The sequence below is a fragment of the Microtus pennsylvanicus genome, chromosome 18 (genome assembly GCF_037038515.1).
Source record: "Microtus pennsylvanicus isolate mMicPen1 chromosome 18, mMicPen1.hap1, whole genome shotgun sequence".
Lineage (NCBI taxonomy): Eukaryota > Metazoa > Chordata > Mammalia > Rodentia > Cricetidae > Microtus > Microtus pennsylvanicus.
The window spans coordinates 42,469,515-42,484,737 of record NC_134596.1 but is presented as its reverse complement, the minus strand read 5'-3'; the positions used below and the strand labels follow the sequence as shown (position 1 = coordinate 42,484,737).

The 15,223-nt window shown below is 39.8% G+C and overlaps 1 protein-coding gene across 4 annotated transcripts in view; it reads left to right on the top strand.

Annotated features, from left to right (window-relative positions):
- The window catches only part of Rnf169 (ring finger protein 169), a 63,648-nt gene that overhangs the window by 13,201 nt on the left and 35,224 nt on the right, over window positions 1-15,223 (top strand). For all 4 annotated transcript variants that reach the window (XR_012908249.1, XR_012908248.1, XM_075952365.1 and 1 more), the window contains exon 2: window positions 10,769-10,842. Coding sequence is in view for 2 of the 4 variants with exons in the window: in XM_075952365.1 (XP_075808480.1) it covers window positions 10,769-10,842 (74 nt within the window). In the remaining 2 variants the exon portion in view is untranslated. The remainder of the gene's footprint in view (window positions 1-10,768; window positions 10,843-15,223) is intronic.

The window sequence follows — 15,223 nt, the reverse complement described above, 5'->3', positions numbered from 1 at the left end:
TGCCCAGTCCATTGGCTTTGTGCAGTGTACTCAATAAATGAATTTAAAAAAATCGCTTGTCTTATTTTGGTTTACTGTAGCTATGATAGAACACCATGAGCAAGCCAACTTGGGAGGAAAGACTTTATTTGACTTCTACTTCCTTATCATTGTTCATCATTGAAGGAAGTCAGGACAGGAACTCAAACAGGGCAGGAACCTGGAGATAGGAGCTGATGCAGCGGGCCACAGAGGGGTGCTTACTGACTTGCTCATTGTGGCTTGCTCAGCTACTTTCTTTCTTTTTTTTTTTTTTTTCTCAGCTGCTTTCTTACAGAACTCAGGATACTAGCCCAGCAATGGACCACCCGCAATGCACTGGGTCATTCCCCATTGATCACTAATTAAGAAAATGCCCTACAGGCTTGCCCACAGCCCCATCTTATGGAGGTATTTTCTCGTTTGAGGTTCTGTTCTCAAATGACTTTAGCTTTTGTCAAATTGTCAAGTTGCCAGCATAGTCCCCTATATAATTTTAATAGCTAAATTGTGTGTGTGTGCCTGTGTGAGCACATGCGTGTATATACCAAAGCCTGTGTGGAGTCAGAGGACAACTTTTGGGAGTCATGTCTCTCCTTCCACCATCTAGGTTTCTGGGATCAAATTGATGCCATCAGGTTGGTTGTAAGTGAGCCATCTTGGTGGTGCCATTTTAGCCTTTTCAGAGAGTATTTTCCTTTCTGTTTCCCCATGGGTCTATTAGACTTGTCTCTTCCTTCTTGTTTCTCTGTTACTCTTAGGACCTATGTCTCTGTTAGAACATTCACTCAGTAGTGGTTGCTCTGACTTCTTCTCCTCCCATCCATATCACTTTTAGAAGCGCTTCATGCCTCTTAGCCCATGCCCCTTAGAGGCAGAAATGCATTGTGTCGAGGACTAACCCTTCGACTTCCTGAGCTGCTGCGCCCGCCCGTCCTCATCGCCTCCACTCAGCACTGCCTCCCATTGCTGTCCCCCGGATCCTGTGTCCCACTCTTTACTCACAGTGTCCTTATCTAGTTTGTGAGTAGCTTTCTTGTCTTTGCCAGTACTTTTTCTTGACACCTGCCATAACTTTAGGCTGCCTGGCCTTTTTTATTATGTCAGCTCCTGTTGGTTCTTTCTTTATCCTTCAGATTTATTTGTGTAATACACATTCGTCTTAATGATACGCTTCATCTCATGATTTGAAAACATAGTTTGGTCTGCTTCGTGCTTTTATCATGAAATCTTGCTTTTCTTACAGCGCTTATGAAGTATGTAGGTTGTAAATTCTTCTGATTACAGCGGAGCAGATTGTAGCAGACAAAACCCCTGCTGAGAGTAACTAGAAGAGCCTTATTTAAAAGTGAGAGCTCTTAAGATTGCCACGGCAGCCAGAGCTTCAGACATTTGTGGATTCCTGGTGAAGGGGGAAGCAGCTAGTGAGAAACAAGAAGCAGAAAGTCAGACATGCTGTCCTCATGGTCAGTAAAGAGGAAGTGCACCCCCACCTGCTGTCTCTTGGGGCATTTGCTGACTTAAGTGGTGCCTTACAGAAGCCACCGAGAAACAGGAGGTCTTTTAACTTTCCTTCAGTGCTGAGGAGGAAAATTTGCAGGAGCTTTTGAGGAAGCTGGGTGTTGTGGATGTCCAGGATCCTCACTGGACCCCTGTAGGAAGAGAGCAAGGCCAGAGTAAGCTTTGCAAACTAGAGGCTGCAGGCAGTTTTGAATTTGTTCATGTCCTGTTTAGGCTGTGGGGGATTTACTCTCAGTCTGACTGTTGCTGGAGAACATGGTGACCCTTGGATCATCTGGATGCCATTCAGAGCTGCTGCATTTTTATGCACAATGGATGACTTCTTATCCTAAATCACCAGGCCAACTAAGAAGCTAGGAGAAAAGCAGACATTGTAGGAATGACTGTTACCAAGATGGTGTCCCACATATAGTTTGTTTAGTCGGTTGTAATTTGAAGGTCATTCAGATTGTAGTCTTAGGTATCGTGAGTGATCTTCAGTGGGCATTCTTGTGTATATGTTTATGCACCCATATATCTACAGTATCTTGTGCATACTACCTCAGCCTCTGTGAGTTCATATATATGGCAATCACATTGATTTAGAGGGCATTGTTTTCTTGGTGTCCTTCATCCCCTCTGGCTTTTATACTGTTTCTGTCTCCTCTACTTTGGGATTCCCTGAGCCCTGTTTAGGGCTGAGTGTTCTGAGGTTCCTTATTCTCTGTGTGAAATCTGACTGTACGTCTCTGTATTTGTTCCCGTCTGCTGTAAGAGGAAACTTCTCTGTTGATGGCTGAGCACTGATCTATGAGTATAGTCATTTTATGCTACTTTTTTTTTAAAAAATATATATAGAACAGAAGTGTTTGGTTTTACCCAGGTCCCTGGTCTATCTTGTTTTAGGTTGTTGGTCATCTAAGTAGTGTCAGTCACATCTTACGAAGTCATCAATCAGATCACACGAGTTGACTGTTCCCATAAACTTTGTGCCACCATTGCACTAGCGTATCTCTCAGGCAGGACTCCATTTCAATGTTCACATCAGAGGGTTTGTGGCTGGGTTGGTGTTTACATTTCTCTTTTGGTAGCTTGCAGAGTACCTTCCTGTACCAAAGATGCTAGAAAACAGGGGTGAAGGCTCTCTATAGGCACCAGCTCGGCTTCTCCATGTTTAAAGTGTTGTGTGGGTGTTGTCTTCAGCATGGGGCCATGTTGTCAGTTAGTAGAGAGCTACCTATAGTCTTAGAACAACCTGAGTTGTTTGGGGGTTCACGTGGGATTCTTTTAGCCAACAGCTCAATTAGATGTAATTCAGTTTGGTATTGGAAGCTTCATTTGGTGACAAGAGATGGCCAATTGAGACTCTTGTCTCCCCCATTATTTGTCTATTTCATTAGATAGCCTTCATATATGTTGATATTTTAGAAAGTTTTTTCTCCAGAGCAACACACAGAGGGAGATCCCATATCCCCTCCCCTTTTCTATTTTAATAAAAAGGAAGGTTTTAACTTTAACATACTAAAATTACATATAACAAAATAGGTATCAAGCAAGAATTACAGTTACAATATTTATATCTACTTTATCTTTTATCATAACTAAGGAAAATTATATAAATATAAATCCTTACTACAGAAATGTAGTGGAGCTTTACAGGTTTTAGAGGAATATTGACTAGGAAATAAGAATGAATTTGAATTTGATATTGGACCAACAACTATAGATGTGCAATATTGCTATCATTTCTCAGATACAAACTGGAATCTAAAGAATATTTAGAGCTAGGCATTTAGTAGTGCATATTTGTAATACCAGCATTCAGAAGACTGAGGCAGGAAGATACTAAGGTTATCCTGCACTACACATTGTGTGTGTGTGTGTGTGTCCCCAAAACCTACCCATAACCTCAGCTACTCACCAGGAGCACTTACAGGACTCAGCATGTAGTTGAGCTCATAGCTGTGATATAGGACAGTGAAATAACACTGAGCAACATCAACAGCAAACACTTTGCAGGACAAAGTCTGGGGGAAATTAGATATAGGCTTCCATGGTTTTCTCCCAGTGGAGGCATGCAAGATGTGTAATATTCCCCCAGCAAAGAAAGTGGAGCACTGTGTGAATGTTACCAACCAGAGAAACTTGTTGGAGGCTTTCTGCCTAGAGCTTTTATAATGAACAGATCACATACACTTTCTGTTGAGCATGTACCAACATTTCATACTCCAAGTAGGTAAGCAGGTGTTTCTAAGTCAGGGAGGTACAACAAACCACTCCTACCGGTAAAGTCAGGGAGGGTAAGAGCCTACTTGAAATCCATGTTCAAGGCATCAGCCAAAGCAAATTTTGTAGGCAAGCCTTCATAATGACAGGCAGTTAGGTCTGCCATAATCTTTTTGGCAATGTGTGGTTTGTATGTATTTGACATTTAGCATATAATGTTTGCTCCTTAACTGTTACATGTTTTTATTATAAAACTTTTATTTTGTATTTTTGAGATAGGGTCTTATTGCATAGCCCAGGCTGACCTTGGACTCCATATGTAATTGGGCTGGACTGGAATTCACAAAGATCCTCTTCAATTTCCTGAATACTAGGGTTACAAGTATATGCCATACACTAGGCTACAGTAAGGATTCTTCATTGACTGCCAGCCCCAATACTACTTGAAATTATGGTATGTTTTCCTGTGATTAGGTTTTTTTTTTTTTAAAAAAAAAGAAACAGCATTATACTTTGTGAATGTGGCGGGGGAGTTCCTGCAGGTTTTACAGCTGGTGGGGGCAATCTGGGTGAGGGAAGAATGAAATTCAGTTAAGGAAACTAGTTAGTACAAATCCAAACTTGAGAGTCTGAGTTGGTTTATTGTAGCCATATTTAAGCACAGCATGATATTGGAAAAAGTTTTCTGAAAACAAGTAACTCAGTTCCATGAGTATAGCAGAGCTTATGACGTGTTTACATTGAAATTCTTTACAAAGTACATCCAGCTTCTTCCACAAAGATGGGTACTGTTGACTCAGAGATAGCGCCCAGGATTTAGGGTCTAAGGAAAAATGACTACTGTAATAATGCCTGTGGGTGTCTGGTTTGGCCTGGCCCTAAGGTAACAGAGAAGCCACTTAGGCTGTTGTAAAGCACAAGTGATCCCACTCATAAGGATGGGCTTTATGGCCTAGAAGCCCTGCTTAAGATTTAGGGGGAAAGGGTCTGGAATAAGCAAAACATATTCTAGGGGAATACAGTAGAGCTTGCCTCAATAGATGAGGAATCACCAGGTCGTCTACTACATCCTTTCCCAGCATCCCAGGAGGACAGGTAAACACTCCCTCAGAAGAAGCAAGCCTATGTGTTTCACTTTTCCTGGCTTCTTCAAGGCTTATCTGTGTGCACAAGGACACAATCCTCTACAATGCTTTTAAAAAATATAGATGGTGGTGATGATGATTATTATTGATACAGGGTCTTAGTATGTAGCCCAGACTGGCCTCAAACACAGATTCTTCCTATTTCACCCTTTGGAATATTGGGATTACTTGTATGTGCCATCATGTTTAGTTTAGCATTGTGCATTTTTAAATTATTCTAACCCAATATTAAGATGATTTATGTCTGTTCTAATGTTAGTGGACATATGATGGCACCTTACTCTTGTCTTTTGATTGCAAACAAGTTAGAGGCGTAGTAAGATATGATAGATCATAATAATTATGGTCTAATTGCATATGAGATAAGTTGGCCAGTATGTTGATTTGTATTTGATAGATAAGGAGACTGAGGCAAAGAGAAGCTTGACATTTCTGAGTACTTTGACATCACTAACTGATGGCGGAAGTTACAAAATAATCCCACACTAATTCAGAAATACGTACAATAAAGGGTTATTTATTTAGGAGTAGACTCACAGATCACTGTCCTAGATCACAGTCCTCTGCACAAATGGGGAACAGGAACAGAGTCCAGCAGCCGGAAGTGAGAGCTGGAAGCAAGAGAACAAGCACAGGCTTTACAGCTGCATTTACAGTATAAGAGACCATGCCCAAGCGGGCTGGTATCTTAAAGGTTATTGGCTGAAGGAGCGGAAGGAGCTCACACAGCAATTGACAGAGCAAGTGTCTGAACCTGATATTATGAGCTCACCCGCAGGGTTGTGATGCCAGGTGCTGAGCTCCTATTTAACATTATATGACTTTTTAAATAACTGTACCAAAGTGAATTTAGCTTTTTGTGGACTATGAATATAAAACAGCTAAATCTGTGTTTCTTATAAGTTTAACTTGCTAATAAAACCAAGTTATGAGGTACAGAGCATTACACCACAAAAATCAGCTATAATTTTATATTTAATAAATTATGCTCTATTCCGTCAGAAATAATTTACACAGTATTTTCACTTTCCTTATTCTCATTTGATCCTCATAGCCTGCAGTGAATGATATCATTAATTAGGTTGTATTTACTGTTAGTCTGATTTTATAGAAGAGGAAATTGAGCCTGCATCATCTTAGGCTCTGATACTTGTCTACAGTCAAATTTTAAGTTTAGATTACTTACAAGATGAAGATATTAAACACTTGAGACTTGAAAATTTTACTCACTTTTGAAATTAATGTATACTAGTTATACAAAACAATAAAGTTTGTTGTGAGATTGACAACCATTAAGACCTGTCTTAGAGAAAATGTCCTAATGGTAAACTCAGTTGTCATTTTTTCCAAGGGGTCACTAAAGTATTTTTATACTTGTGTTAGATAGTAATCTTATTTATAAGCCTGAATAAGATTATGTTCCTTATGTTGTTCCTCAAAATACTTGGAATTTTAAAAAGTGAATCTGAGAAGATTGTTATGGTTGTACCAGAAAGAACTATGATAGAGCTAATTATGTCTTGATCGCAAGGTCTTCCAAATATGATACAAAATGCAGAAGCCGTAAAAGAACAATTTGAGGCCAGGCACAGCATGCATGCCTTTAGTCCCAGTTCTATCACTTGGGAAGCTGAGGCAAGTAGATTTCTGAGTTCCAGGCAAAAAGCCCATCTTTAAAAAAAAAAATAAAAGAAAATTGAGTATATATTGCATAAGAATTTCTACCATACACAGAGTCCACTGAAAGTGTTGCTCTTCAGACGGTGTGGCTTATACAGAAGGACTCTAGCAAATCAGGAGGATGTGTTTATGTGAGCAACAAAGGGAACAGAGCTCAGAGGAAGCATAAGCTACTTTTAGCTATGTGGAAAGTCCTCAGTTTACCATGGAGTGTCATCGTTGCCTCTTAGATTAGCAGAGCTAAAGTTTCAGCACTAGTGTGCTGGACAGATGGCAAGTTCATGCCATGCTAGTGAGACCATGATCCAATGTGGTCTTAGGAAGGTGGGCTGTTATCTGTTAGAAAGCAACGCTTCATTGCCAGCATTTTGTTTTGTAGATAACAAGCAGCCATTCAAAGGAGCATATATGCAACACCAGTCTTGTAGCGTTAGCAGTCACTGCAGATTGAAGCCCGGTATGGTTCCTGCACTTAGGTCTTTTCAAAACAAAATCTTTCTCCTTTCTTCTTGGTTTTGCTAGCTCCTGGTTTACTGTTTCTTTCAGAGTACTATGTGAAAAATAGAAACAGCTAACCTTGTTAGTTGTACTGAATAGATATCTACATTTGCAAATTTATTCAGGAAAGGGATTTAATGGGAAAGAATGTTGAGTAACAGTTGGCAGTTGCATGGCTAGAAAGCTCAACTTGGAAAATGGTAGCCAGTGTTAAAGATGAAAATTTTTATAATATGGATTTTTTGAAACTGTTTGAAATGTCTTTGTAACATAGTATATTATAAATAATTGTTTCTGTTTTTCATTAAGTAATAAATACTCTTCATTAGGTGGGTACATATATATATATGTAAATATGACCAATGTAATATTTTGCATTTTTCTGTTTATTTTTTGCTGCTCTTTTGGTTTGCTTAATGCATGATTTTACTTGTGGTATATTAAATTTCTTACCATAATTTTATATTAATTTCTCTTTAAATTTTGCTTGTGTGCTGTGTTGTAGGTTCTTACAAATTCATGACTGTTTCCTTATTAATGAATATTTTGTGCTTTTAGGTAAGAAAGGAAACATACTAGTTTCCTTTCTGTTATGAAATACTGACTAAAATTAAGTTAGAGTAGAAAGGGGTTTCCTTTAAACGCCTATTCAAGCAGAAACTTGGAGTAGAAACCATGGAGGAATGCTGCTTGCTGGCTCAAGTACAGATTTACATTTATTAGCTTCTGTACACAGCCTAGAATACCTGCTCAGAAAATGGTGATGGGCTTATTCCCACAGTGGATTGGGTCCTCCTGCATCAGTTCACAGTTATGACCGTCTTCCACAGGTGTGCCAGGAAGACTGTTCAGGAGGGCACTGCTGCAGTGCTTTTGTAGTAGGCAAGAGAGATTGGCCTTAATTTGGAAAGAATTGCCTTTTAAATCATTAAATAATTTCTCTTTTTCCTCCTGTTAAAAATTTCTCTTTCATTTTTGCCATGTTCCTGTGGTGTTGTGGTAAGCAAACCGTTGGACTCCCAGTTGCCTGCCTCAGTTGTAGGATGAGTTGGTGCCTACTGTGACGTTTCTGTGAACGTTTCACTGACGTGTGAAGAGGTTTTCAATACCTGTGTCTGAAGTATTTTTTTTAAAAAAAGGATGTTTTCTGTATGAGTGTTTGGCCTGCTGCAGGTATTTTTGTATGTATATAACATGTGTGTCTGGTGCCTCTAGGGACCTGAAGACAGCTTGGATTCCTTGGAACTGGAGTTACAGATGGCTGTGAGCCACTGTGTAGGTTCTGGGAACTGAACCCAGGTCCTCTTAAAGAGCAGCTGATGCTCCTAACAGCTGACCCATCTCCAGCCCCTAAAGTACTTTTTAAAAAGGAGTTTTTCTATCTTTTCTCTTCTTCTCTTCTCTGTTAAGAGCATCAACTTTTAAATGCACTTCTTGTAAGTGGAATGCACTTTGGGGTACGACTGAAACAGTTATCAGGCCTTGAGGTGGGTGATAGTTGTCTGTCTTCTTTGTGGGTGGAGGTCTTTACGCCACTGTTTCTAAGTAGCTTCTTATTCTTCAGTATACTTTCTTTTGGAAATAGTTGAGACTACTGAAAAGGGACAAAAGGCTTTTGAGGAACTTACTTTTTCTAGAACCAACACTGGGAGGTAGAGTTATCAATAAATTGTAAAACTGTTGCTATAGTTAGAACACTAAACATCTCAAGGCTATAAGCTATTATATTTATAGAAATAAAGTATGTACCCCTCTATCCTTTTTTTTTTTTTTGTTTTTTTTTTGTTTTTGGTTTTTCGAGACAGGGTCTCTCTGTAGCTTTGGAGCCTGGCCTGGAACTAGCTCTTGTAGACCAGGCTGGCCTCGAACTCACAGAGATCCGCCTGCCTGTGCCTCCCAAGTGCTGGGATTAAAGGCGTGCACCACCACCGCCCAGCCCCTCTATCCTTTCTAAAATTAGGTTCCTGCTCTGTAGTCCAGGCTATTCTTGAATTTATGGCAGTCCTGCTTTTGGCTCCTGAGTGCAGGGATTCCAGACGTGTACCTCTGTAGTAATATGGACGGCGACGGGGCTGCGTCCCCAACACCCCAGCCGCCTGCTCGGCTAGCTTATGCCCCGAAATAATTACACAGACACTGTATTCATTTAATCACTGCTTGGCCCTTAGCTCTAGCCCTTACTGGCTAATTCTGATATCCCAATCAACCCATCTCTAACAATCTGTGAGCACCGGTCTTACCGGGAAGATTCTAGTTCAGAGCTTCATCGCATGTGTCTGCCCGGGAGCGGGGCGTGGTGTTTCTCTGAAGGCGTCTGCTCCCGAGAGGAGAGCTGTCGAGTCTGACCTCACTTCCTCTTCCTCCCAGCGTTTTGTTCTGTTTACTCCTCCCACCTATCTCCTAACCAATGAGAGCCAAGCAGTTTCTTTTAATTTAACCAATGACCTTCCTCCATCATACCTCCATGGTTGGCTCTCCTTTTTTGATAACATTTAAGACTTAACTTTTATTCCTGTTCCAAGTTTTTCATTTTTATTGTCCATTTGCATAACTACCATGTATTTTATGCATCTTATAGTCCTCCTGTCTTCAATTTAGAAAATATACTGAATGGAGAGAAGATAAAATTTTAGATGGGGAAACAGCATACAAATTAATGTATATGGTTTCTGTTTTGAAGCTAATTATTCAAGGATTGAGCAATGTAGTGATTTTGTAGATGATCAGTTAATAGAACACTTTGAAGAGCATGTTGGGAAGTAGTGTCTTTGTTCCTTAGGCTCATGAGAGGCACGGAAGACTTTGGGGGCTAAAGAAAATATGTTACGTACTGAAAAAGACTATTTCTGTGTGTGTGTGTGTGTGAGAGAGAGGGGGGGGGCATGGGGCTTCAAATATAGCTTTCTTTGTAGTCTTTTGACATGTTTATCAGCGATCGTTTTCCAAACCACTCTGTATAAAATAGACTTTTCCTTCCACCCTACATTGACTTCCTCGCCATAGCATTTACTGTCACTACTCAGAAGTAAACGCTTGTTTACCTGTGTTGGCTCCTCCACAAGATTGCAATTCATGACACAAAGACTGTACTTGTTCATATTTCTTTCAGTGCTTAGAACAGTCCTGATTTGTAACCTTTAGTAAATATTGACTTAATGAATAAGTGAATATTCAAACTAAGATACCCATACTTAGCACACACCTTTAATCCCAGCACAGAAGCAGAGACAGGCAGAGTTCAAAACCAGCTTGGTCTACATAGTAAGTTCCAGCTAGAGCTATATACTGAGACCCTGTATCAAAAAACAAACGAATACAAACAAACAAAACTTAGACCAGGCTGGTCTCGAACCCACAGAGAACTGCCTGCCTCTGCCTCCCTAGTGCTGGGATTAAAGGCATGCGCCACCACCGCCCAGCTTACAAAACATAATTTTTTTTTTTTGGTTTTTCGACACAGGGTTTCTCTGTGGTTTTGGAGCCTGACCTGGAACTAGCTCTTGTAGACCAGGCTGGTCTCTAACTCCCAGAGATCCGCCTGCCTCTGCCTCCCGAGTGCTGGGATTAAAGGCATGCGCCACCACCGCCCGGCTACAAAACATAATTTTTAACGTGACTTATAATGTGGTGGTCAGCAGTAGAATATTATCATGCTTCCATCTTACAAAACTCTATTTGAAAGTATTTTCCTTTTCCTCCAGAGTTTATATTCAGAGCACCAATCAAATTAAGCAAGCCTGGAGAACTTCGTGAGGAGTATGAATGTCTAAGAAAGGTACAGTGTACATATTAGCATGGCATTTATTTTCTTGAAATTAACTGAAATATTGACATTAAAGAATGCTTACTTTTGATTCATTGGGCCTTTAAAATTTTACTCTTCATAATCTGTCTTTCTATATACTACGTTATAACAGCCCATATAGATTTAAAGCCACACTAGAAGTGAACTTAACTCAGATCTTTTGAGTTGTCTTTTCACAGGTGAAAGTGTAACTTAGAGGGGCTATCACACCCTTCCAAGAAACGTGTTCTCGACACTTAGCACAGCCCTTGCTAATAATTGTTTGTGTTAGTTTTCCTTGTGAGCACTTCTAATTACTTGCGACTACTTTTATTTTTATAGTTTTTACTTTACTAACTACTCCAGGAGAATTGTAATGGAGGCTGTAGGACATGTGCCAGTCACCACATGGCCCTTCCTGCCATGAGTGACTGTCTCCTTCCATAGTGTCACACAAAAGGAACCTTTTCCTCCTCGAGCCACTTCTTCCAAGCATTTATCACTGTGAGAAAAACAATCGCCACATTTTGCCTTTATTCTATGACAATGCCTGATTCTGATTAAGTAGATTATTTACCTTTATAAAGTAATGCCCACATGCAGAATTATTACCTAATTATTCACAAGCCTAAGTGAGCAGTTGAAACAATCTCTTAATTACAAAATACTATTCAGGAAGCTTTTAACTGTTATAATAATCTTTTTTTTTTCAATATTGGAGTTTGAATTTAGGGCATGGTGGATGTACTCTGACACTGAACTCCAGCTTCAGCCTGTAACCATTGTTTTTGTTTGTTTGTTTTAATTTCCAAGTAATTGTCTGAGATTGGCCTACAGAAATTTGGTGTCAACCCTCCCTAGTTCTCTCCCTGCACAACAATTGCTCACTCGTGGTGGGAAGGGCATGGCTGGCTAGACATTTCTTCCATATAGCCATGTGCACGTTCTCTCTCTCTCTCTCTCTCTCTCTCTCTCTCTCTCTCTCTCTCTCTCTCTCTCTCTCTCTCTCTCTCTCTCTCTCACACAGAGTCTTCAGTGTGTTTATTGAGCACCAGGTATGATCACTGGAGATACAGTGTAAAAAAAGACACACAAGGTTCTTGTCTTCAGGGAGATTCCTTTTTGGGGATAAGACAAGAAATAAGCAACCATGATTTCACATAGTAAAGCAGTTAGAAGTGTCAGAAAGCAGTGGGAGGGAGCATTAGAGCAGTTTTGGAAAGAGGGTTAGGGAAGTTACTTCAGAGGCAAGATTGCGTCCTGAGAAGCAAATCAGGTAAAGTGAGAAGGCGCCCTGCAGAGGCCTAGGGACCAGCAGTTGGGTGTGGTCAGTGCACAAGGGCTTTAGTGTGTCTGAACATACAAACCTGAGCAGGACGGAAGCAGGTGAGGGTTATAGGAAGTGAGTTAAGAGATGTTGAAGGGCCAGGGCAAAGATGTAGTTAACCTGGTAAAGAGCCTAATGCAATCTTACATGCAAGTTTAAAGTGTCTCTAGTTACTATGTTAGAAATAGAATAGGCCAACAAATCAAGAATTGTATTTATTGTAGATAGTAGAAACTCTAAAATAACAACTCACAGTATGTAAGAATGGTTTTCTTCTTTTGTTCTTGCCATAAAAACAAAGAAAATGACTATGTGAGTTGATCTAAGTGTGTTGACTGTCTTACTATCTATGTGTATCCTATGATATCATGCGGGATACCTTAAATATACCAGTAAAACATTATTTTAAAGATAATAAGACTTTTTATTATCCTTGGGTCACACAAACATGGAAGGCAGGTAGTTCAGGGCAGAGCACAGCAGTATTATGACTCAGGGCTGTGAATTACTTTGTTTTTGTGTTTGCCTATCTCCAGGAGTGCTGTTTTCCTTGTGTGAACGGGTGACCCTTCTAGAGCCACATCTATTGAGTGAATTGGGTCCTTTGAAAGATCTTTCCCTGACTCATCAGGATTGTAAATTCTAATGTCACAGATCTGTTGTAGGGAGCCTGGGAAGTATAGCATTTTAGCAAGTATGTGAATTTCCTGAGTAAAATCAAGATTTCTTTTGTAAGAAAAGAAAGCATAGATCCTGGCTGGAAACTTGCAGTATCGGCCTCATACAATAGAAAAAGACCAAATAGAATACTTTTTCTTGTAAGTAATCTTAAGTTAAACCATGGTTAAAGTTTGTCTAAAAGTTTGGTAGAAAGGGTATAGTAGATTAGAAGATGTATACAAAGAAGTTATTAGAGTTGCATGCTGTTGCTTTGCTTTTGAAGTACAAGTCTTACTGTGAGGCCCAGGTTGGTCTTGTACTCAGGCCTTCAGCTCCCAAGAAGGTGAAATTATAGTATGTGGCACTGTGCCCACTAGTTGTTAAGGCTTTGGTCGTGGATCTAGGTTTATTAAAGAAGGGACTTGAAGGCATAATGAGTAGGGATAAAAAATGAGCTGTCAGGTTTATTATCAAGAAAGAACTGCAGAAGATAAGGTTGCTAGCATAGGAGTAAAGTTGAGAAGCTAGGGTATAGTGGTCTAATTGTGATTTTACTAAAACTTGGACATTTTACTCAATCTATTTGGCGGTCTATATGTTGTGTCATAACCTAATTTTAAACTAGCTTTTCCCTTATTTGTTTTCTGTTTCTTTGCTTATTTTAGAAAACACTTGCAACAACCTAGGGAGTTTAAAACATGTTCTCTCATATTACAGAAGCAGCAGCTTGTTGGCCTATTTTAAAGTTTTTTCTATAGTGTTTTTAAGTATAAATGTTTATTCAGTTGTTGGTTATCTAATCCTAAAGCCTCTCCTGTATGAACAGTGATTTATGTAACAGTGTCCTTGGCTTGTGATAGGACAGGATGCATTTTAATATTTCTAGTGTTCTTTGTCTATTCTATCTGCTATTTTTTCCTCTAGAACATTACATACTGTTTGAGAAAAATGCCCGTTTCTGACATGTGCTGGTGTTCTTCTTTCTAGAGACAGAGAAATAGTGCAGAGCCTTATGATCTGAGAACAGGCAAATGCCTGGTACAAGGGAAAGAAAGCCCCTAAGAGTGTACTTTAATCCTCACCACACAAAGGAAGACTGTCTCTATAGGATGGGTGCTTAAACTTGCAACTACACAGATGGGAACAGCTTTTTCGAGTAATGTACTTTTTGGAGAAAAATAACATAACACAAGACATGCAGAGTGTGATCAGATTTAGAGTAACAAGTATTCAAGTTATTTATGAAATGTGATATTTTTGCCTTTCTACTTTCATATTTATGAGACAGGATCAATACTTATAAGATTACTATATTAAAATAATTGTTATGGCTTAGAGAATAATTTAAATAAAATCATCTCAATATTACTTGCAAACCAAACAGAGGAATCATCTATCTGTAGCTATTTAGCCTCTAGTATAAATAAAATACTTTGTTAAACTATCTGCTTAATTAGACTTTGTAGTACTTTGAATGAAAATGGCCCCATTGGCTCATAGGGACTGGCACTATGGGGAGGTGTAGTGGTGTTTGAGGAAGTGTGTTGCTAGAGGTAGGCTTTGAGGTCTCAGAAGCTCAATTCAGGCCTCTTCCTGTTGTCTGTGGACCCAGATGTAGAACTCTCAGCTCCTTCCATGTCTGTCTGCATGCTGTCATTCTTCCCACCATGACGATAATAGATTACACCTCTGAACTGTAAACCAGCTCCAATTAAATAACTGCCTTTATGAAAGTTGCTATGAGCTGGGTGGTGGTGGCGCACGCCTTTAATCCCAGCACTCGGGAGGCAGAGGCAGGCGAATCTCTGTGAGTTCGAGGCCAGCCTGGTCTACAAGAGCTAGTTCCAGGACAGGAACCAAAAGCTACGGAGAAACCCTGTCTCGAAAATTCAAAAAAAAAAAAAGTTGCTGTGGTTATAGTGTGTCTCTTCACAGCAATAAAACCCTAAGACAGAAGTTGGTACCAGGGACTTGCTGTGATAGGCCTATGATGCTTTTGTTTGGAGGAATTTGGACTTTGAACTTTGGGTTAGAAAAGCAGTTAAATAAATGTTTTAAGTAAGGCTTAAAGGGCCATCCTAGTGGTTCAAGATAATTTGAACTGTGGGGGCCCAGCTCAAGAGTTTCACAGAAGACTATTAATATGTGGCCTGGAGACCCTGGCTGCTTTCTGCCCTTGTCCAAAAAGCAAAAATAGAAAACAAACAAACAAACAAACAAAAAAACAGTCTGAGGCTAAATTGTAGAGTTTGGATTATCAGCTTTGGCGGAGGACATTTCAAAACAGCCTGGCAATAGCTGTGTTGCTTGGTTACTAGTGGCCACTCTTAAGCAGATCTATAATGAAAAGGAGCAAGCTGAGCAAGGGAAAATTCAAAACATGAA